We start from the raw sequence: 24,595 nt of genomic DNA on the forward strand, positions 1-24,595 counted from the left end.
TTGAAACAGCTATAGCTTTTATTAGAAGCATTTTAGCTAATGAATGTATATTACAAAATTGCTTCTGTTTAATACCGTAATGCACCCATGTGGTTTCCAATTTTGGCTGGAATATCCCTTTAATGGTTTCATTAACCTAACCACAACCAACTTTATTTAAAAATGACAATAAATATTTTGAATTGTAGATTACAACTAAAGCTTCTTTCTTTTGTAAATTTTCTTTTTTTTTAAACTTGTTTATTTCCAGGGTGTCACGTATCCTGCATGTCATGGGATATGGAGTAAATGGGCACCACCCTTAGAACGTAGTCGATTGGCAACTACTTCATTTTGTGGTATTTTACTATTTAATAATTTCATACTAACAATATGAGCTTCAGGCGGATGTGGCGTTAAACATAATATTTATTTTATCTTGTATTTCCTAGGATCATATGCAGGAGCGGTTATAGCCATGCCTTTAGCGGGAATTCTAGTACAATACACGGGATGGTCATCTGTATTTTATGTGTACGGTAAGTCATATTAATTTGTTAGCATTTATTTACCTATTGTGGCTTTTTTAATTCACTAGGCTTTTTTATATTTTGGAATGGCAATTCACTAGAAACAATACAAAATAAAAGAATTAAATATTTTTTATAAAATACAAATATCAACAAGTAAGGGCTAGATTACAAGTGGAGCTCTAAATTATTGCGCTCCCGCAAACTGACAAATTTGCCCATTTGCGGGAGCGCAATAATTAATTAGCCATTAGAAGTGGCTGGTTATTTCTACCGCGACCTCGCAGTAGCAATGTGTGCTCCAAAAATTAACCAGAGATTAGATCTCTGGCTAATATTCTAAAAGTGCCCCAAATGCCCTCAAAATAGAGGGCATTGTAGTTTTTTTCTTAAAAAAAAGCCTAGAATTTTGTTATATAAAAAGTAACTGCACTAGGCAGTTTTGTGGCTTTAAAGTTGTTGGGAGTGGGGTGTTAGAAAAAAACAACACTGAAAAACATAATTTATGTAAGAACTTACCTGATAAATTCATTTCTTTCACATTGGCAAGAGTCCATGAGCTAGTGACATATGGGATATACAATCCTACCAGGAGGGGCAAAGTTTTCCAAACCTCAAAATGCCTATAAATACACCCCTCACCACACCCACAATTCAGTTTAACGAATAGCCAAGCAGTGGGGTGATAAAGAAAGGAGTAGAAAGCATCAACAAAGGAAATTTGGAAATAGTTGTGCTTTATACAAAAAATCCTAACCACCATAAAAAGGGTGGACCTCATGGACTCTTGCCAATATGAAAGAAATTAATTTATCAGGTAAGTTCTTACATAAATTATGTTTTCTTTCATGTAATTGGCAAGAGTCCATGAGCTAGTGACATATGGGATATCAATACCCAAGATGTGGAGTCTTCCACTCAAGAGTCACCAGAGAGGGCGGGAATAAAATAAAAACAGCCATATTCCGCTGAAAAAATAATCCACAACCCAAAAAATAAGTTTATTTTCACTTTTGAAAGAAAAAAACTTAAATCAAAAGCAGAAGAATCAAACTGAAACAGCTGCCTGAAGAACTTTTCTACCAAAAACTGCTTCCGAAGAAGCAAATACATCAAAATGGTAGAATTTAGTAAATGTATGCAAAGAGGACCAAGTTTGACCCGACTCCAAATAAGCTTGATGAATCAAAAGTTTCAACCAAGAAGCCAAGGAAATAGCAGAAGCTTTCCGACCTTTCCTAGGACCAGAAAATAAAACAAATAGACTGGAGTCTTCCTGAAATTTTTAGTAGCTTCCACATAATATTTCAAAGCTCTTACCACATCCAAAGAATGTAAGGATCTCTCCAAAGAATTCTTAGGATTAGGACATAAAGAAGGGACAACAATTTCTCTACTAATGTTGTTAGAATTCACAACCTTAGGTAAAAATTGAAAAGAAGTCCGCAAACTGCCTTATCCTGATGAAAAATCAGAAAAGGAGACTCACAAGAAAGAGCAGATAGATCAGAAACTCTTCTAGCAGAAGAGATGGCCAAAAGGAACAACACTTTCCAGGAAAGTAGTTTAATGTCCAAAGAATGCATAGGCTCAAATGGAGGAGCCTGTAACGCCTTCAGAACCAAATTAAGACTCCAAGGAGGAGAAATTGATTTAATGAGAGGCTTAATATGAACTAAAGCCTGTACAAAACAGTGAATATCAGGAAGTATAGCAATCTTTCTGTGAAATAAGACAGAAAGAGTGGAGATTTGTCCTCTCAAGGAACTTGCAGACAAACCCTTATCCAAACCATCCTGAAGGAACTGTAAAATTCTAGGAATTCTAAAAGAATGCCAGGAGAATTTATGAGAAGAACACCATGAAATGTAAGTCTTCCAAACTCTATAATAAATCTTTCTAGAGACAGATTTACGAGCTTGTAACATAGTATTAATCACTTAGTCAGAGAAACCTCTATGACTTAGAACTAAACGTTCAATTTCCATACCTTCAAATTTAATGATTTGAGAAACGGACCTTGAGATAGTAGGTCCGGCCATAACGGAAGTAGCTAAGGCGGGCAACTGGACATTCGCACCAGATCCGCATACCAAAACCTGTGTGGCCATGCTGGAGCCACCAGCAACACAAAAGACTGTTCCATGATGATTTTGGAGATCACTCTTGGAAGGAGGACTAGAGGCGGGAAGATGTAAGCAGGATGATAACACCAAGGAAGTGTCAGTGCATCCACTGCTTCCGCCTGAACATCCCTGGACCTGGATAGATATCTGGGAAGTTTCTTGTTTAGATGAGAGGCCATGAGATCTATCTCTGGAAGACCCCACATCTGAACAATCTGAGAAAACACATCTGGATGGAGAGACCACTCCCCTGGATGTAAAGTCTGGCGGCTGAGATAATCCGACCTCCCAATTGTCTACACCTGGGATATGCACCGTAGAGATTAGACAGGAGCTGGATTCCGCCCAAGCAAGTATCCGAGATACTTCTTTCAAAGCTTGGGGACTGTGAGTCCCACCCTGATGATTGACATAAGCCACGGTTGTGATATTGTCTGTCTGAAAACAAATGAACGGTTCTCTCTTTAGCAGAGGCCAAGACTAAAGAGCCCTGAGAATTGCACGTTCTAAAATATTTATTGGTAATCTCGCCTCTTGAGATTTCCAAACCCCTTGTGCTGTCAGAGCTCCCCAAACAGCTCCCCAACCTGAAAGACTCGCATCTGTTGAGATCACAGTCCAGGTTGGCCGAACAAAAGAGGCCCCTTGAACCAAACGATGGTGATCTAGCCACCATGTCAGAGAGTGTCGTACATTGGGATCCAAGGATATTAATTGTGATATCTTTGTATAATCCCTGCACCATTGATTCAGCATGCAAAGCTGTAGAGGTCTCATGTGAAAACGAGCAAAGGGGATCGCGTCCGATGCTGCAGTCATGAGACCTAAAACTTCCATGCATATAGCCACTGAAGGGAATGACTGAGACTGAAGGTGCCGGCATGCTGCGACCAATTTTAAATGTCTCTTGTTTGTTAGAGACAGAGTCATGGACACTGAATCTATCTGGAAACCTAAAAAGGTGACCCTTGTCTGAGGAATCAAGAAACTTTTTGGTAAATTGATCCTCCAACCATGTTTCCGAAGAAACAACACTAGTTGATTTGTGTGAGATTCTGCAGTATGTAAAGACTGAGCTAGTACCAAGATATCGTCCAAATAAGGAAACACCGCAATACCCTGTTCTCTGATTACAGATAGTAGGGCACCCAGAACCTTTGAAAAGATTCTTGGAGCTGTTGCTAGGCCAAATGGAAGAGCAACAAATTGGTAATGCTTGTCTAGAAAAGAGAATCTCAGAAACTGATAGTGTTCTGGATGAATCAGAATATGAAGGTATGCATCCTGCAAGTTTATTGTTGACATATAATGTCCTTGCTGAACAAAAGGTAGAATAGTCCTTATAGTCACCATCTTGAAAGTTGGTACTCTTACATAACGATTCAAAATTTTCAGATCCAGAACTGGTCTGAACAAATTTTCTTTCTTTGGTACAATGAATAGGTTTGAATAAAACCCCAAACCTTAAACACACAAAGATGAACAGTGGCACTACTTAAACTTTTCCTCTTGTAATGAGTCAAAATCAGAGGTGAGAGTTAGATTAATTCTACAGTATGTTAGAGGAAATGGTGCTTGTGCACAAATATAAATATATACACAAAGGAAGAATGGTATAAAGGATACCAGACTGCCCAAAGTATGCACTTGCAGCACTCTAGGTCTGAACTAAAGATTGGGATTCCGTAGCAGGATATTAAAATATAACTTTTATTGGTATTAAAGTTAAAAAACCAAAATTTGTTTGGTTAATACACACACGATTAAAATTTGCTCCAGTGCTTGAATCAGTATAATGAGTTACACCTTAGATCACTATTCATGATAATTCGGCCTGAATAAATTCACTAGTTATAGTGATCTAAATAGTTCAGTAAATCAACTTGGTAATGGTTACCATCAAAGTGTTCATCTAAATAGTAGAGCTTATATATAAATTCTGGTCAAGGTTGTGTACTCTTAGCTAAATAAACTCCTGCTATCATCATTCAATATAATGGATGACAGCAGAGTAGAGATTATTAATAATAATTATTATCCACGAATAGGGGTACTGGTGAATTAAATATTCACAAAAACGAGGGTTTGATCAGTTTTAACCTGGGTTATAATTTTAACCTGTATATTGGTATAAATAGTAATGTGTGCGTGCTTGGTGCTACTGTAGTTTTCAAAATTTCATTAGGTATATATTCCTAAAAATTGGAGTACAGTTATAATCACAATAAGCCTAGTTCTGTGTAGCCCAGACCTCCGATCTGGCCACTTTGGGTCACTTAAAGTTATTAAATAGTTAGATTCTGATTAGTCCATATAGTAATTGCTGTAAAAGTTACTATGGCTTATGTTAATCCACCTTTATAAATTTTAGGCGTATGTTTCATAGAAAACTAAATCTACTATCCCGGCGACTCCCAGATTTGTATCAATTGAAAAGTGTCCCAAAGTTTATTAACAGTGCCAAAAATTATTATTATTCTGATCCAGTGTGTGGAATTTGAAATTAGGTGCCCTTTGGCACAGCCACTGTTATGGTAACAAGTCTTACAATTATCAGTCCTCAGTTTATAACATTCTTCTCATAGGGCATTTATACACTGGGTTTTCTAACTACAGTTAAATTTGGTATACCCACTTTCAATAGATGTTTCTTATGATTTAGTTTCAATTAAATAACCGTGTTATAATATCAATTAATTTCGAAAACTCTGAAAGCTGTGTTCAAAGTTAAAGCTCGGTCTGGCACAACCCAGATTATAAATATAGAGTTAACGGTCCATTAGACGTAATGAATATCTGTCTGTTTTTTGTTTAATTCGCAACAATGTTGCAGTTTGATATATATGTTTCGGTTTAAGCGCTATGTGGTACAGCTAATGCTGTCACTATCGGTCAGTGTCAACCACACTCATACGTTTGTAAGGTCTTACAATGCACGCACATTCACACACTAGTTAGATAGTTTAAGTTAAAACTGGCACAACCCAGTTATTATAGTAATATCCACAATGTGGCATATAATTTTTCAAAAAACTTAGTTAACTATTAATGAAATAAAGTCTGGCACAACCCAGGCTATATGGTATTAGCTCGTTATTGTATATATAATAAGAAAGATTTTTCTATAAACACCATGTAGCAGTCCCTATTAGGTACCCTGACCAAATAGGTCAAATAACAATGTTATAGCTCTATAATTGCGGTAACCCTTTGCTCCACATGATTTTAGCGATACTGGGCTAGTTTAAAATACATAGAAAATAGAGCCAATCGGGCGAAACGCGTCAGGGGAGAGTGTTGAACTCGTTCACGCTCTATTTTCTATGTATTTTAAACTAGCCCAGTATCGCTAAAATCATGTGGAGCAAAGGGTTACCGCAATTATAGAGCTATAACATTGTTATTTGACCTATTTGGTCAGGGTACCTAATAGGGACTGCTACATGGTGTTTATAGAAAAATCTTTCTTATTATATATACAATAACGAGCTAATACCATATAGCCTGGGTTGTGCCAGACTTTATTTCATTAATAGTTAACTAAGTTTTTTGAAAAATTATATGCCACATTGTGGATATTACTATAATAACTGGGTTGTGCCAGTTTTAACTTAAACTATCTAACTAGTGTGTGAATGTGCGTGCATTGTAAGACCTTACAAACGTATGAGTGTGGTTGACACTGACCGATAGTGACAGCATTAGCTGTACCACATAGCGCTTAAACCGAAACATATATATCAAACTGCAACATTGTTGCGAATTAAACAAAAAACAGACAGATATTCATTACGTCTAATGGACCGTTAACTCTATATTTATAATCTGGGTTGTGCCAGACCGAGCTTTAACTTTGAACACAGCTTTCAGAGTTTTCGAAATTAATTGATATTATAACACGGTTATTTAATTGAAACTAAATCATAAGAAACATCTATTGAAAGTGGGTATACCAAATTTAACTGTAGTTAGAAAACCCAGTGTATAAATGCCCTATGAGAAGAATGTTATAAACTGAGGACTGATAATTGTAAGACTTGTTACCATAACAGTGGCTGTGCCAAAGGGCACCTAATTTCAAATTCCACACACTGGATCAGAATAATAATAATTTTTGGCACTGTTAATAAACTTTGGGACACTTGTCAATTGATACAAATCTGGGAGTCGCCGGGATAGTAGATTTAGTTTTCTATGAAACATACGCCTAAAATTTATAAAGGTGGATTAACATAAGCCATAGTAACTTTTACAGCAATTACTATATGGACTAATCAGAATCTAACTATTTAATAACTTTAAGTGACCCAAAGTGGCCAGATCGGAGGTCTGGGCTACACAGAACTAGGCTTATTGTGATTATAACTGTACTCCAATTTTTAGGAATATATACCTAATGAAATTTTGAAAACTACAGTAGCACCAAGCACGCACACATTACTATTTATACCAATATACAGGTTAAAATTATAACCCAGGTTACAACTGATCAAACCCTCGTTTTTGTGAATATTTAATTCACCAGTACCCCTATTCGTGGATAATAATTATTATTAATAATCTCTACTCTGCTGTCATCCATTATATTGAATGATGATAGCAGGAGTTTATTTAGCTAAGAGTACACAACCTTGACCAGAATTTATATATAAGCTCTACTATTTATATGAACACTTTGATGGTAACCATTACCAAGTTGATTTACTGAACTATTTAGATCACTATAACTAGTGAATTTATTCAGGCCGAATTATCATGAATAGTGATCTAAGGACTGGAGCAAATTTTAATCGTGTGTGTATTAACCAAACAAATTTTGGTTTTTTAACTTTAATACCAATAAAAGTTATATTTTAATATCCTGCTACGGAATCCCAATCTTTAGTTCAGACCTAGAGTGCTGCAAGTGCATACTTTGGGCAGTCTGGTATCCTTTATACCATTCTTCCTTTGTGTATATAAAAACCCCAAACCTTGTTCGTGAGGAGGAACTGGCATTATTACCCCTGTAGACTCCAGGTCTGAAACACACTTCAGAAAAGCCTGAGCTTTTACTGGATTTACAGGGATGTGTGAGGGAAAAAATCTTCTCACAGGAGGTCTTACTTTGAATCCTATTCGATACCCTTGAGAGACAATGCTCTGAATCTAATGATTTTGGACAGATTTTATCCAAAAATCCTTGAAAAACCTTAATCTGCCCCCTACCAGCTGAGCTGGAATGAAGGCCGCACCTTCATGCGGACTTAGGGGCAGACTTTGGTTTCCTAAATGGCTTGGATTTATTCCAATTTGAGGAAGGCTTCCAACTGGAAGCAGATTCCTTGGGAGGAGGATTGAGTTTTTGTTCCTTATTCTGACGGTTAGAATCCTTAGATTTACCCTTAGGTTTTTTATCCTGAGACAAAAAAACTCCTTTTCCTCCAGTGATAGTTGAAATAATAGAATCCAACTGAGAACCAAATAAATTATTACCTTGGAAAGAAAGAGATAGTAATCTAGATTTAAATGTCATATTAGCATTCCAAGATTTAAGCCACAAAGCTCTTCTAGCTAATACAGCTAAAGACATGGATCTAACATCAATTTTGATAATATCAAAAATGGCATCACAAATAACATGATTAGCATGTTGCAGTAAGCGAACAATGCTAGATATGTCAAAATCCAATTCATGTTGCGCTAAATTTTCCAACCAGAAAGTTGATGCAGCCGCAACATCACCCAAAGAAATAGCAGGTCTGAGAAGATGACCTGAATATAAATAGGCCTTCCTTAGATAAGATTCAAGCTTCCTATCTAAAGGATCCTTAAAGGAAGTGCTATCTTCCATAGGAATAGTGGTACGTTTAGCAAGAGTAGAAATAGCCCCATCAGCTTTGGGGATCTTTTCCCAAAACTCTATAGATTTTGCTGGTAAAGGATACAATCTCTTAAACCTTGAAGAAGGAATAAAGGAAGTACCTGGCTTATTCCATTCCCTAGAAATCATATCAGAAATAGCCTCAGGAATGGGAAAATCACCTGGGGAAACCACAGGAGGTTTAAAAACAGCATTTAAACGTTTATTAGACTGAACGTCAATAGGACTGGTTACCTCAATATCCAAAGTAATTAACACTTCTTTTAATAAAGAACGCATATACTCTATTTTAAATAAATAAGTAGATTAGTCAGTGTCAATATCTGAGGAAGGATCTTCTGTTTCAGATAGATCCTCATCAGAAGAGGATGAATTATTATGTTGTTGGTCATTTGAAATTTCATCAGTTAAATGAGAAGTTTTAAAAGACCTTTTACGTTTATTAGAAGGTGGAAATGCAGACAAAGCCTTCATAATAGAATCAGAAACAAATTCTTTAAAATTTACAGGTATATCATGCATATTAGAAGTTGAAGGAACTGCAACTGGCAATGTACTATTACTGATAGAAACATTATCTGCATGTAAAAGTTTATCATGACAACTATTACAAATGACATTCGGTGGAATAATTTCTACAATTTTACAACAAATGCACTTAGCTTTGGTAGAACCGATGTCAGGCAGCAATGTTCCAGCAGAAACTTCAGAGACAGGATCAGATTATGACATCTTGCTCAATGTAAGAGAAAAAACAACATATAAAGCAAAATTATCTATTTCCTTAAATGACAGTTTCAGGAATGGGAAAAAATGCAAAAGCATAGGCCTCTTGAAAGAGAAGAAAGCAGGAGGCAAACATCAATGGAGTATTGAAATAATGAAAAAAAAAAATATTTGGCGCCAAGTATGACGCACAACATAACGTAAACTTTTTTGGTGCCAAAAGTGACCGGAAATGACACACTTGCGTCACTAATGACGCCGCCGTGTGAAAGGTCTCGGCGTCACGTATGATGCCGGAAATGACGAAGTTGCGTCATAAACGTATTTTTTCGTGCCAAAAAAAGTTTGCGCCAAAAATTACGCAATAAAGTCTAGCATTTGACGCACCCGCGGGCCTAACACCCGCAATTGCAAAAAGTAGTCAAATTGAAAAAAAGACTAAACCCCAGGTAAGAAATAAATGTCTTAACCCCTTAAGGACCAGCGACATACCCTGTATGTCACTGGCATTTTTTTGGGACTTGATTGTTTAATAGCGTGTTCTTTCTAGACTTGTGCTATTATGTCCTGAAAAAACCCTTAACGACCAGTGACATACAGGGTACATTGAGGTCATTAAGGGGTTAAAGTGTTTACATTCCCAAATATGAAACTGACAGTATGCAGAAGGAAATACATGAACCTGACTCATGGCAAATATAAGTACAATACATATATTTAGAACTTTATATAAATGCATAAAGTGCCAAACCATAGCTGAGGTGTCTTAAGTAATAAAAAACATACTTACCAAAAGACACCCATCCACATATAGCAGATAGCCAAACCAGTACTGAAACAGTTATTAGTAGAGGTAATGGTAAATTGAGAGTATATCGTCGATCTGAAAAGGAAGGTAGGAGATGAATCTCTACGACCGATAACAGAGAACCTATAAAATAGACCCCCATTAGGGAAATCATCGTATTCAAATAAGTGATACTCCCTTCACGTCCCTCTGACATTCGCTGTACTCTGAGAGGAATCGGGCTTCAACAATGCTGATCGGAACAGCCAATAGAATGCGAGCTCAATCTGATTGGCTGATTAGATCAGCCAATCGGATTGAACTTGAATCTGATTGGCTGATTCAATCAGCCAATCAGATTTTTTTAACTTAATTCCGATTGGCTGATAGAATCCTATCAGCCAATCGGAATTCGGCGGACGCCATCTTGGATGACGTCATTTAAAGGTACCTCATTCCAAGTTTAGCAGTCGGCCGGGATGGATGCTCCGCGGCGGCGGAGCGAAGAAAGAAGATTGAAGATGCCGCCGGAAGAATGAAGACTTTGCTGCCGCTTGGAGGAAGACGTCGCCGGAGGAAGAATTCTTCTTTGCCGCTTGGAGGATGACATCGCCGGAGGAAGAATTCTTCTTTGCCGCTTGGAGGACGACATCGCCCGGATCGGATCAGGAGTTCGGCCCGGTGTGGTGAAGACAAGGTAGGGAGATCTTCAGGGGGGTAGTGTTAGGCTTTTTTAAGGGGGGTTTGGGTGGGTTTAGAATAGGGGTATGTGGGTGGTGGGTTGTAATGGGGGGGGGGGGGGGATTGTATTTGTTGAATGCAAAAGAGCTGAATTCTTTGGGGCATGCCCCACAAAAGGCCCTTTTAAGGGCTGGTAAGGTAAAGAGCTTTGAAATATGTTTAATTTAGAATAGGGCAGGGAATTGTTTTTATTTTGGGGGTTTATTATTTTATTAGGGGGCTTAGAATAGGTGTAATTAGCTTAAAAATCTTGTAATCTTTTTTTTATTTTTTGTAATTTAGTGTTTGTTTTTTTTTGTAATTTAGTTTAGTTAATTTAATTGTATTTTTAGATAGATGTTTGTAGTTTATTTAATTTATTGATAGTGTAGGTGTATTTATAACTTAGGTTAGGATTTATTTTACAGGTAATTGGGTAATTATTTTAACTAGGTAGATATTAAATAGTTAATAACTATTTAATATCTATTATACCTAGTTAAAATAATTAACAATTTACCTGTAAAATAAATATTAACCCTAACATAGCTACAATGTAATTATTAATTATATTGTAGCTATCTTAGGGTTTATTTTATAGGTAAGTATTTAGATTTAAATAGGAATATTTTAGTTTATAAATTAATTAGATTAATTTAATATAAATATAGTTAGGGGTGTTAGTGTTAGATAGAGTTAATATAGTTAATATAAATACTATAGTAACTATATTAACCCTAATATAATTAGGGTTAATATAGTTAATATATATAATGTAATAACTATATTAACTATAATATACTTAGGGTTAATATAGATAATATAGCTGGCGGCGGGGTAGGTAGATTAAATTAGGGGTTAATCATTTTAATAGAGATGGCGGCGGTGTAAGGGGCTTACATTAGGGGTTAATAATATTAATATAGCTGGCGGCGGTATAGGGGGATTAGATTAGGGGTTAATAATTTTTATATAGGTGGCGGCGGTGTAAGGGGTCAGATTAGGGGATAGATAAGGTAGATGGCGGCGGTTTTACAGGCTCACAGTAGGGGGTTAGTTTATGTAGATGGCGGCGGGGTCCGGGAGCGGCGGTTTAGGGGGTAATAACTTTATTAGGGATTTCGGGGGGGGGGGGGGATCGCGGTTGACAGGGAGATAGACATTGCGCATGCGTTAGGTGTTAGGTTTATTTTAGCAGATCGCGGTTGACAGGGAGATAGACATTGCGCATGCGTTAGGTGTTAGGTTTATTTTAGAAGATCGCGGTTGACAGGGAGATAGACATTGCGCATGCGTTAGGTGTTAGGTTTATTTTAGTAGCCAGTTTAGGAAGTTACGGGGCTCCAATAGTCAGCGTAAGGCTTCTTACGGCTGCTTTTTGTGGCGAGGTGAAAATGGAGTAAGTTTTCTCCATTTTCGCCACGTAAGTCCTTACGCTGCATATTGGATACCAAACTGCGCGGGTTTGGTATACCTGCCTATGGCCCAAAAAACTGCGGGCGACGGCAGAAATATACGCGCGTAACTTCTAGCTTACGCCGTATATAGGATACCAAATCCGCGCAATTATTGGCGTCGCCGGCTTTTGCGGGCGACGCTTTATATCGGATCGACCCCCATATGCACTAATATTGCTTGCATGCAAACGGTATTTAGCGTTCCATTTGTTATCTGACCCTAAGTGGGGTATTGTACTTGCTCTCTGTTAAAATTTGAATTTGCCTTTCTGACAACAATATGTCTGTCTCTCCGTCTCTCTATCTAAAAAAAAACAAAACAAAATAAATCTTTGAATACTGAGGGTGATTGCAGATGTTCAGTGGACTGTAAAAATGTATGAGGGAATGTAAAATTTTATATAATCTTTGGCAGCAGAAATACCAATAATTTGAGCTGCAAGAACAGTATAATTCTAGTTCTACCCATGTTGTGTGTTGAACCTAAACTCTTTTGAATGTGTATCCTTCCTTCCCTAACAAAGAAATGAAATATTTCCAGTGTCTGCTCCCTCAGTAGAAAAGATTTTCATTTTATATCTCACTACTTTACAGCTAATTCCTTGTAGTCTCCAAGACTTTCATGGACATCACATAAAGTTTAGAAATGACGAAGAATGCTGCAAAGCAAAAATGACTAATGCTGTGATTATTCGATGAGCCTATTACACTTTATTCACATTTAAAGGGACAGTCTACACCAGAATATTTATTGTTTTAAAAGATAGATAATCCATTTATTAAATATTCCCTAGTTTTGCATAACCAACACAGTTATATTAATACACTTATTACCTCTGTGATTACCTTGTATCTAAGCCTCTGCAGACTCCCCCCTTATCTCAGTGCTTTTTACAGATTTGCGTTTTAGCCAATCAGTGCTGGCTCCTAGGAACTCCACATGAGTGAGCACAGTGTTATCTATACGAAACACATGAACTAACACCCTCTAGTGGTGAAAAACTGTTATAATGCCCTGAGCTGAGAGACGGCCTTAAAGGGCTTAGACATTAGCATATGAACCTCCTTGGTTTAGCTTTCAACTAAGAACACCAAGAGAACAAAGCAAAATTGGTGATAGATGTAAATTTGAAAATTGTTTAAAATTACATGCCTTATCTGAATAATGAAAGTTTGTTTTGGACTAGATAGATAAAATTAGATTATAATCAGGGACCCGATCCGATATGCAGCGTCGCCCGCAAAAGCCGGCGACGCCAAATTTTGCGCGGGTTTGGTATCACATATACGGCATAACCTAGAAGTTACGCTCGTATATTTCTGCCTTAGGCCGTAGTTTTTTGGCCCATAGACAGGTATACCAAACCCGCGCAGTTTGGTATCCAATATACAACGTAAGGACTTACGTGGCAAAAATGGAGAAATCTTACTCCATTTTCACCTCGCCACAAATTGCAGGCGTAGTAAGCCTTACGCTGAGTATTGGAGCCCCGTAACTCCCTAAACTACCTGAAAATAAAACCTAACACCTAACGCATGCGCAATGTCTACCTGTCAACCGCAATCCCCCGCCGCAATCCCTAATAAAGTGCTTGACCCCTAAACCGCCACTCCCGGACCCCGCTGCCACCTACATTAAATGTCTAACCCCCTAATGTGATCCCCCTACACCGCCGCCACTTACATTAAAATTATTAACCCCTAATGTAATCCCCCTATACCGCCGCCACCTACATTAAATGTCTAACCCCCTAATGTGATCCCCCCACACCGCTGCCACCTACATTAAAATTATTAACCCCTAATCTAATCCCCCTACACCGCCGTCACCTATATTAAAATGATTAACCCCTAATCTAATCCCCCTACACCACCGCCACCTATATTAAATGTATTAACCCCTAATCAAATCCCCCTACACCACCGCCACCTATAATAAATGTATTACCCCCTAAAATACTAAAGTGTCCCTACACTGCATTGCCCCAAAGTAATCAGCTCTATTACCAGCCCTTAAAAGGGCCTTTTGCGGGGCATTGCCCCAAAGTAATCAGCTCTTTTACATGTAATCTGACCCCCCTACACCGCCGCCACCACCTATATTAAATATATTAACCCCTAATCTAATCCCCCTACACCGCCGCCACCTATATTAAATATATTAAGCTCTAATCTAATCCCCCTACACCGCCGCCACCTATATTAACCCTAATTATATTAGGGTTAATATAGTTAATATAGTTATTATATTATATATATTATTAATATAGTTAATAATTAATATAGTTATTATATTATATATATATATTAACTATATTAACCCTATCTAATCCTAACACCCCTAACTTAACTATTATTGCAATAAATATTAATATTATTAACTAAAATATTCCTATTTAAAACTAAATACTTACCTATAAAATAAACCCTAAAATAGCTACAATATAATTAATAATTACATTGTAACTATTTTAAGGTTTATATTTATTTTATAGGTAACTTGGTATTTATTTTAACTAGGTACAATAGCTATTAAATAGTTAATAACTATTAATTAGCTACCTAGTTAAAATAATTACCAATTTACCTGTAAAATAAATCCTAACCTAAATTACAAATACACCTACACTATCAATAAATTAATTAAATAAACTACAATTATCTAACTAAAATATAATTAAATACACTAAACTAAATTACAAAAACAAACAAACACTAAATTACAAAAAATAAAAAAAGATTACAAGAATTTTAAGCTAATTACACCTAATCTAAGCCCCCTAATAAAATAACAAAGCCCCCCAAAATAAAAAAAATTCCCTACCCTAAACTAAATTACAAAAAGTAATCAGCTCTATTACCAGCCCTTAAAAGGGCCTTTTGTGGGGCATTGCCCCAAAGTAATCAGCTCTTTTACCTGTGGAAAAAAAGAACAACCCCCCATTACAACCCACCACCCACACACCCCTACTCTAAAACCCACCCTATTCGCCCTTAAAAAAACCTAAGTCTAACCCCCAAGTGGTCCTTACCTGTCCTGAAGACCGGCGGAGAAGGTCCTGCTCCAAGCGGAGAAGTCTTCTTCCAGGCGGCGACCTCTTCTTCCAGGAACCAGCCGGCACGGAGCGGAGGAGTTGAAGACTGATGACCGTGGAGCTGAAGACCGTCCTCTCTGGAACTGAAGATCGGCGACGCTGGAACTGAAGACCGGAGCCATGGAGCGTGGAGGATCCTCTTCATACGATCGCCGCGGTACACTGAATAGGAATTCATGGTACGCGATTAAAAATGGCATCCCTTTAATTCCTATTGGCTTATTTGAGCCTTCAAATTAAAATCAGCCAATTGGATGAGAGCTACTTTAATTCTATTGGCTGATTTGAATAGCCAATAGAATAAGAGCTACTGTAATTCTATTGGCTATTCTAATCAGCCAATAGAATTAAAGTAGCTCTCATCCGATTGACTGATTTGAATTTGAAGACTCAAATCAGCCAATAGGAATTCAAGGGACGCCATTTTTAATTGCGTACCTTGAATTCCTATTCAGTGTACGGCGGCGATCGTATGAAGAGGATCCTCCACGCTCCATGGCTCCGGTCTTCAGTTCCAGCATCGCCGATCTTCAGTTCCTGCATCGCCGGTCTTCAACTCCTCCGCTCCGCGCCAACTGGTTCCTGGAAGAAGAAGAGGTTGCCGCCTGGAAGAAGACTTCTCCGCCTGGAACAGGACCTTCTCCGCTGGTCTTCAGGACAGGTAAGGACCACTTGGGGGTTAGACTTAGGCTTTTTTAAGGGGGGATAGGGTGGGTTTTAGAGTAGGGGTGTGTGGATGGTGGGTTGTAATGGGTGGGGGTTGTTCTTTTTTTCCACAGGTAAAAGAGCTGATTACTTTGGGGCAATGCCCCACAAAAGGCCCTTTTAAGGGCTGGTAATAGAGCTGATTACTTTTTGTAATTTAGTTTAGGGTAGGGACTTTTTTTTATTTTGGGGGGCTTTGTTATTTGATTAGGGGGCTTAGATTAGGTGTAATTATCTTAAAATTCTTGTAATCTTTTTTTATTTTTTGTAATTTAGTGGTTTTTTTTAAATTTAGTTTAGTGTATTTAATTATATTTTAGTTTAGATAATTGTAGTTTATTTAATTAATTTATTGATAGTGTAGGTGTATTTGTAACTTAGGTTAGGATTTATTTTACAGGTAAATTGGTAATTATTTTAACTAGGTAGCTATTAAATAGTTATTAACTTTTTAATAGCTATTGTACCTAATTAAATAAATACCAAGTTATCTGTAAAATAAATATAAACCTTAAAATAGCTACAATGAAATTATTAATTATATTGTAGCTATCTTAGGGTTTATTTTATAGGTAAGTATTTAGTTTTAAATAGGAATATTTTAGTTAATAATATTAATATTATTTAGATTTATTGCAATAATAATTAAGTTAGGGGTGTTAGGGTTAGATAGGGTTAATATAGTTAATATATATAATATAATAACTATATTAATTATTAACTATATTATTAATATATATAATATAATAACCCTAATATAATTAGGGTTAATATAGTTAATATAGGTGGCGGCGTTATAGGGGGATTAGATTATGGGTTAATATATTTAATATAGGTGGCGGCGGTGTAGGGGGATTAGATTAGGTGTTGATATATTTATTTACAGGTAAAAGAGCTGATTACTTTGGCGCAATGCAGTGTATGGACACTTTAGTATTTTAGGGGGTAATACATTTATTATAGGTGGCGGCGGTGTAGGGGGATTAGATTAGGGGTTAATAATTTTAATATAGGTGGCGGCGGTGTAAGGGGGTCAGATTAGGGGGTAGTACATATAATGTAAGTGGCGGTGGGGTAGGGGGCTCACATTAGGGGTTAATATAGTTAAAATAGTTGGCGGCGGTGTAGGGGGATCATATTAGGGGGTAATATAGTTAATGTAGCTGGCGGCGGGGTAGGGGGCTCACATTAGGGGGTAATATAGTTAAAATAGGTGGCGGCGGTGGTGTAGGGGGATCATATTAGGGGGTAATATAGTTAATGTAGCTGGCGGCGAAGTCCGGGAGCGGCGGTTTAGGGGTTAATATATTTATTGTTAGGAGTGAGAGGGGGGATTGCGGATAGAGGTGTATACGTGTTGGGCTATGTTTGGGAGGCGTGTTAGGCAGTAACGGGAGATTTAGTAGTTTAGTCCGTTTTTTAAGCGGCGGCAGTTTCTAAAGTGGCGTAAGTCACTGGCGACTTCAGAAATTTGTACTTACGCAGATTTCTGGACATCACTAGTTTGTCAGACTTACGGCACTTTAGCAACTGCGGGCGCCGTATATGAGATAGCTGTCCGAGCTGAAACTACGGGTCGCGCAGGTTTCCACGCTTGCGCCGAAACCTGCGCCGTATATAGGATTGCGCCCCATATCTTTAGTTAAAATAAAATCATAAGATATTACTTACTATTAATGTATTTATTTAAACTGTATATATATCTAACTTTACCTCATGAGAAGTGTGGAATTGCTTTTAAGATAACAAATTACTGGTGTCTGTTAAGTCCTTTGTGTGTTGTCTTTTTATTCTAAGCCATACTAAACCAGAACATGTGCTTGTTTTTTGATGATTTTTGTCTTATACTAACACAAACAGGTTGAAATTGACTTCAAAATGTGTAGGGTATCTATACCAACTGTAAACTAAAGCGTGACTGCATAGAACAGTAGGAAATGCTTATTTACAATTAACTTTAAGTGGCCACAATTAAATGAGATTTGATAAACATACCATGCAGGTGACCTTATCAATTGAAAAGATTAGAAAGAAGTCATATGATCCTCTTTAAAAAAAAAAAAAAAAAATTGTGGGAGCGGCTAAGTACCCCTAGAAAGACTCAGTCAAAAAATGTATTGTTTATTTTCTTTATATCCAGGCTGTTTTGGTCTTGTCTGGTACATGTTCTGGATTCTTGTGTCATATGAAAGTCCAGCAACACATCCAACAATTACAGATGAAGAACGTACGTACATTGAAGAAAGCATTGGCGAGAGCGCTAACCTTTTAGGTGCACTAGAAGTAAGATATTTTTTTATTTTGTCTGTGTTTTTCTGCTTGAATGTCAGAAGAATTGAAATAAAATTAGTAATCTAATGCATTCAATTTGTCACTGATATATCTTAATGTATTAAATAGCATATTAAATGCTACTAAAATATGTTAAAATGCACAGCTTTTCCTTCGGGGCAAAGGTTTCAGTTTTCAAACTTAAACCTTGGACTTACCAGAGTACCCCCATTGCCTACGCCTATCAGGTCTACAGTCTTCCCCAAACCTTCCCATGTCACGCCCAACCTTGCCACTGTACATTGAAAGTCCACCACTTTTGCCCACAGAACACACACAGCTTTGCCCTTAAGGGTTAGTCCCTGTCCCAAACTGCATCCAGGAAATGGGAGGTACTGTATTGTATAACCCTTTTATCTTGCTACCCATACATTTAAGCTGTAAAGAGAAAGGGAATGCTGTAAAGAAGCTGTTATGTGACCTGCTTGAAAACATATAAGACATCAATAAAGTGAAAATAAACTTTCCCCTCTGTAGTCAGCATTTTGGAGGAATATAACTTTATCTATTTTCATTATTTAGTACCATTACTATATCATCTATTGGACTTGAGAGCGCCCCCTGGTATCTATATGTGTTAGCAGAGTGTACCATATATAGCCATTTGTTCTTTTTATTTTTTAAACCAATTCCTTTTAAAAACATGTGTTTACCACCTATGAGGCATACATACATATGCTCAAATAAATATTTGTATCCTTATCTTGAGTGAAATCCGGATTTTCCAGGAGTACAATTTTGTGCAACTTTCTAGTAGTTAAATACATGGGTGTCAAAGGCAGGGGGCAAATGACCCTGGAATTTTGCTCTTTATATCCATGCAACCAAGTGAGTCATTTTTATGTTGCCACAGATATTATGTTTATAGAATTTCAACACAAATGGGGAAATATATACTAATAAATTATAATTTGCATAAAATCTAATTAAATAAAGCATACAAATGAAAATAAAACACTCACATTCTATACTGTAAATGTAAATGAATGCCTTTGTTTTTTATATTTCAGAAATTCAAGACTCCTTGGAGAAAATTCTTTACCTCTATGCCTGTCTATGCAATTATAGTTGCAAACTTTTGCAGAAGTTGGACATTTTATCTTCTTCTGATCAGCCAACCAGCCTACTTTGAAGAAGTGTTTGGCTTAGAGATTAGTAAGGTAATTAAGGATAGACTTGAATATATTTACACAGAAGCTTTGGTCAAATGTGTTAACAAATATTTAAAGGACCATTCAAAACTTGACATTTATACAATGCATAAAATGTTTAATTATTGCAAGTGAAACATTATTGCAATATACATTCATTGTTTATTTTGCTGTTTCTTGTTGTAAAATTCATCTAAAAAGTGTGCTTGTTTTACTTTCTCCCAGGGAGGTTTGGGTTAATATTTTTAGGGAATTTATGTAAACTTTTGTTTGCTTCACCCTCCCCCCTAATAATCTCAGCAATCACATGTTTGTAAATGGTGGATTATCAGTATTGCATCAACAATCATGATAGGAGAATCATTGCAATAGTAGCTAATTTGAATCAGTGCTAAACCACTAATCTGCAGGGGGCGGCATTGCAGAAGCATTTCACTAGAAATGCTTGTGCAATGTTAAATGCCGACAGCGATTCATGCCCGCCCGTATCATAGTAAATCGGCCCCTATATCTGAATGTTAGTTTGTGATTGGTTAGCAATGATTCTTTTGTTCTGGGGACAGGAAAATCAGTTAAATGAACAAACATAAAACAATATACTCATTTGAAAACATAAAGCTGCAGTTTTCATTGTAAAATTATTCTCAGATATGAAGATTCAAAGTCATATAGTTAACAATTTGTAATTAGTGGTCCTTTAAGGTTTGGTATAAGACTTTATAATTTAGGTTGCTGAAAAAGGTATTGCTTCTAATCTGTTGGCAAATCATCATTCTCAACATTAGAGTTCCCAACTATTATGTTACATGATTGTCATGGTTTAGGACCTCTGCCTGCCTCCTTGCTCTCCTGGAAATTTTAAGTCCAGGTCTGCAAAGGACTGCCTTACCATGCCCAGTTACTATCCACTCCATACCCAGCTGTACCCACTTCACACCTCAACTCTTCCCCTGATATGATGTGAATCTACCCCCAGATCTTCCTGAGTTAACCACCAGCGTATCAGTCCCAGTCTCAGGGAACATTTGAGAGGAATGCAATACTATGGTATTCTAAAGTATGTGAAAAGCATATATTTGAATATGTTAGCCCACTCAACTTAAATCTGTAGTAGCTGCAGAACCTTTGAGTTTCCTAAGTATGAATTGGATAAACACACAAAATACTTATAGTAAGAATTTTTCACAATAATTTATGAAGTCTGGAAACAGCAGCCAATAGGAAAGAAGAATTTAGGAAATTGATACATTATGGGCTAAATGTGATGTTATGAAGTGAAGCTTAAAGGGACATGAAAGTTAACATTTTTTCTTTCATGATTCAGATAGAGCATGCATTTTTGTAATTTATTTATATTATCAATTTTTCTTTGTTCTTTTGGTGTCTTTTGTTTAAAAAAAAATGGGCGTAAGCTCAGGAGTGTGCATATGTATGGAGCACTATATTGCAGCAGTTTTGCAAGAATGTTACCCATATGCAATATCACTAGATGGCAGCACCATCTCTTTCCATGTAGTGCTTCAGACACCTATTTAGGTATCTCTTCAACAAAGAATAACATAGGAACAAAGCAAATTCAATAAAATAAGTAAATTGGAAACTTGTTTTAAAATTGTATGCTCTGTCTGAATCACAAAATAATATTTTGGGTTTCATATCCCTTTAAGAATATCTGAATATGTTGCTAGAAGAGTTTAGGATTAAGAAAAAATAGCAAGAGGTTCTACTCTATGACTTAGAGTTTGTGTGTTTGGTTCTTAGGTTGGAATGTTGTCTGCTGTTCCACATCTTGTCATGACAATTATTGTGCCTATTGGAGGACAAATAGCTGACTTTCTAAGAAGCAGAAATATCCTTTCAACAACAACAGTGCGGAAGATAATGAACTGTGGAGGTATGTTATGTCAGGATTTCATTAAAAGTAGAAGATAAACAGAGGCGCCACATTGGCCTAGTACCACCCAAACAGATGATATGAATGGAGAAAGTTGGAAAAATACTCACAAGTGTAATGCACCCAATGGTGCTAATGAGGCGGGCTGGAGCTTTACAGTAGTCCATCTCACTGTTACCATTCGACTGTCATATCAGGTCTGGAACACTTGAGAAGGTAATCCCATTATCTGTGTATGGATAAAGAGCAAACAACCATAGCCCAGTACTGTGTAGACAGGGACAGCAGAATAGAAGACAAATGAATGATAAAGAGCACCTCCAGGTGCAGTAAGAGCAGGCTGGGACTTCACAACCTTGCAGCTAACTGCACTCCACAGCTAACTGGACTCCACAGTAAGCAGTGGATATAAAATCCAAAGAAATCCCAAAATGGTATTTTAATGAACACCACCAAAGCAGCAAGTGTATAAATAAAAACAATTACTTTATTAAAAGCGACGCGTTTCTCAGCCTCTGCAAGGGCTGTTTCCTCAGGCTATACATAAAATAAATGAAATACACTTGCTATATAAAGGGATAAAAAAGCTTTGATAGGTTAAACAATTAGTAAAATTCACCTGTGTGTCATCAGTAGTAATTAGTTGACATAGTAACCATAGTAAACAATGACCTCACATGAGAGATTTAACATAGATTACACATAGGAGAGTTGTGAAAGTTTATTTTTATTTTTAAAGTAATATTTTATTGAGGTCAAAAGTTACAAAAACAACAAGGTGATGCTCACACATCCAATATAAAATTAGTGGACAACATTTTCACAGCATATAGCATTGTGGCAAATACATTACATGAATGAACATACAACCTGGTGACATCACTACATCAATCGGCCTCAACATTTTCTGATGATACTGTAAATTACCATATAACTGCAAAAAGTAACGGTGTAAATAGTTTGTTATGTATAATTTGAAAGCTATATGTTCTGGTTACCCAGACGGAAGGTAGTAGAATGTGAACTAGAAAGGGAGGGGGTGGAAGGTGGGTTGGAAGCCGGGCGGGAGAAAGAAATAAACAAAGATTTAAAAAAAAAAAAAAAAGGAATGGGAATTAGCTCAAGTCCCTAGAGTAGTAACCTACATTTTGCTTATGTCTAGCTGTACCATGGCATAAATAGTGCTTAATCTGTACTCAGAGGAGACTGAGTACTTCCAGGAGGTCTACTTAATGGGTCAGTCACCTGCCTCCAAGTGTCCCAGATTTGAGAGTGTAAGGACACCTTATTCTGCTGGGTAAATATTGGGCATTCCATGTGTTCGAAGTAGGACATAATTTTAACTACTTTTGTTTCCAGAGTCTAGCAATTGCTAATTTAGCAGCTGAAAACAGGTAAATACTCAGGAAATCAGTGGAGATGGAGTTTGTCTTAATAGCTATATGAAATAGAGTAGTTTGTGGAGAGTTGCCAATCAGGGGGCCAAGGGTCAAGCATTTATTAAGTATTACAGTCCAGAAAGGTCGTAGCACCGGGCATTCCCACCATATATGGGCTGGCAATCCCACCATCCCGCATTCTCTCCAGCATAGCGGGGAGTTGGAGTGGGAAATTTTGAAAAGTCTAAGCGGCGTGAGGTGCCATTGGGTACATACTTACATAACGTACAACTCTAGCAGGGTTACACAGTGAAGCGCCTGCTTAGTTTGCGTGGCGGCCCTAGACCAATCTGCTTGTTCTGCATAGAATTTTAAGTCCCTTTCCCAGGCTATAATGTAGGCTGACTTATAAAAGGTAGGAGAATTCAACAGGTCTCTATAGGAGATTGAGAGCGCCCGCGGTATTTTCACTTTCCCCGTCCATCTCTTTTCCCATTCAGTTGCTTCACGTAGCGGTCTGTCGAAAAATCCCCAAGATTTTAAAAGGCTGCGCAACCTCCAGAATTCAAATTGTAAGAGGAGTGATAGGTTATAAGTTGATATAAATTGTGAAGTGGCTATAAACCGTCCTCTGGGAAACAAGTCAGCTATACAAAAAATGCCACACTCTTGCCAGAGTTGTGGGTGTGAATCTCTGAGAGCCGCAAGGAGCCCCGATAGGGAATGTATAGGGGAAGGATGTGGGGCAATTTGTTTTAGTGGGTGCAGTCTATCCCAAAAACGAAGAGCATGTAGGATAATTGTGTTGTGTATTCTATATGTAGATCTGACGTGCTTAGGGAGCCATATAAGATCTGGAAGTAGCAGTGAATTGGGTAAAGTGGCTTGTTCCAGTGCCTGCCATTTATTAGGAGAAGAAGTGACATTCCAAGAGAGGATGTGTGCTAGGCGTGAGGCCTCATGATAAGTAGCTATGTTAGGGGCGCCCGCGCGCCCTCTACATAGTGGCTGCTGCATTAGTCGGGTAGCTACTCTGGGATGCTTATTTCTCCAGATGATAAACTTATTGCAAACTTCTTGGAATTTGCCTATAAGTGACTTGGGAACTGGAATGGGGAGTGAGCGAAAAAGGTAGGTCAGCTTAGGGAGTAGTACCATTTTAAATGCTGCTACACGACCCAACCAGGAAATACAAGGGATGTTCCATGCGTTTGCGCTCTTCTGGAACTGCTGTAATAACGGATAGAAGTTGGACTCAATAATGGTGGATATGCTGCAAGAAAGGTATACGCCTAGGTGTTTAATCCTCTGTTGGGACCAATTAAATGGATATGTTTTCTTAAGATTCTCTAGTTCTTTGCCCTCTATATTAATGGTGTAAGCGTCCGTCTTGCCAAAGTTCAGCTTATAGTGACTACTCTGTCCAAAGTGGTTTAGTAACTGGAAAAGGACAGGAAGAGACCGAACAGGGTCTTTCAGGAAAATAGTTAGGTCATCCGCAAACAACGCAGTCTTTTCCACAGTTCCCTCAATCTCAACTCCCTGTATCTCTGGATTTCTCCTAATGGCTTCCGCAAGTGGTTCCATGACCAGAGCGAATATCAGTGGGGACAGAGGGCAACCTTGTCGGGTCCCGTAATTAGGAAAACTGGAGAGTGAAAACCAAGGCCTCTAACTGAGGTTGAGGGCGCTGAGTATAATGATTTAACACAGGAGATAAAACTCGGGGGAAAGCCAAAGTTGCTAAGGACCTCGAACAGGTAAGCCCAATTCACCCTGTCAAAGGCTTTTTCGGTGTCGAGCACCAGCGCTGTGCAGGGGATATGTCATTGCTTAGCTTCAAAAAATATAT

At 37.5% G+C, this 24,595-nt stretch overlaps 1 protein-coding gene across 1 annotated transcript in view; it reads left to right on the forward strand.

Moving 5' to 3' along the window:
• The window catches only part of SLC17A6 (solute carrier family 17 member 6), a 148,442-nt gene that overhangs the window by 91,770 nt on the left and 32,077 nt on the right, over positions 1-24,595 (forward strand). The window contains exons 5-9 of the mRNA XM_053688903.1: positions 251-338; positions 432-518; positions 18,129-18,271; positions 19,330-19,479; positions 21,232-21,364. Coding sequence (XP_053544878.1) covers positions 251-338; positions 432-518; positions 18,129-18,271; positions 19,330-19,479; positions 21,232-21,364 — 601 coding nt within the window. The remainder of the gene's footprint in view (positions 1-250; positions 339-431; positions 519-18,128; positions 18,272-19,329; positions 19,480-21,231; positions 21,365-24,595) is intronic.

The sequence above is a fragment of the Bombina bombina genome, chromosome 7, assembly GCF_027579735.1.
Source record: "Bombina bombina isolate aBomBom1 chromosome 7, aBomBom1.pri, whole genome shotgun sequence".
In the NCBI taxonomy this organism is placed as follows: domain Eukaryota; kingdom Metazoa; phylum Chordata; class Amphibia; order Anura; family Bombinatoridae; genus Bombina; species Bombina bombina.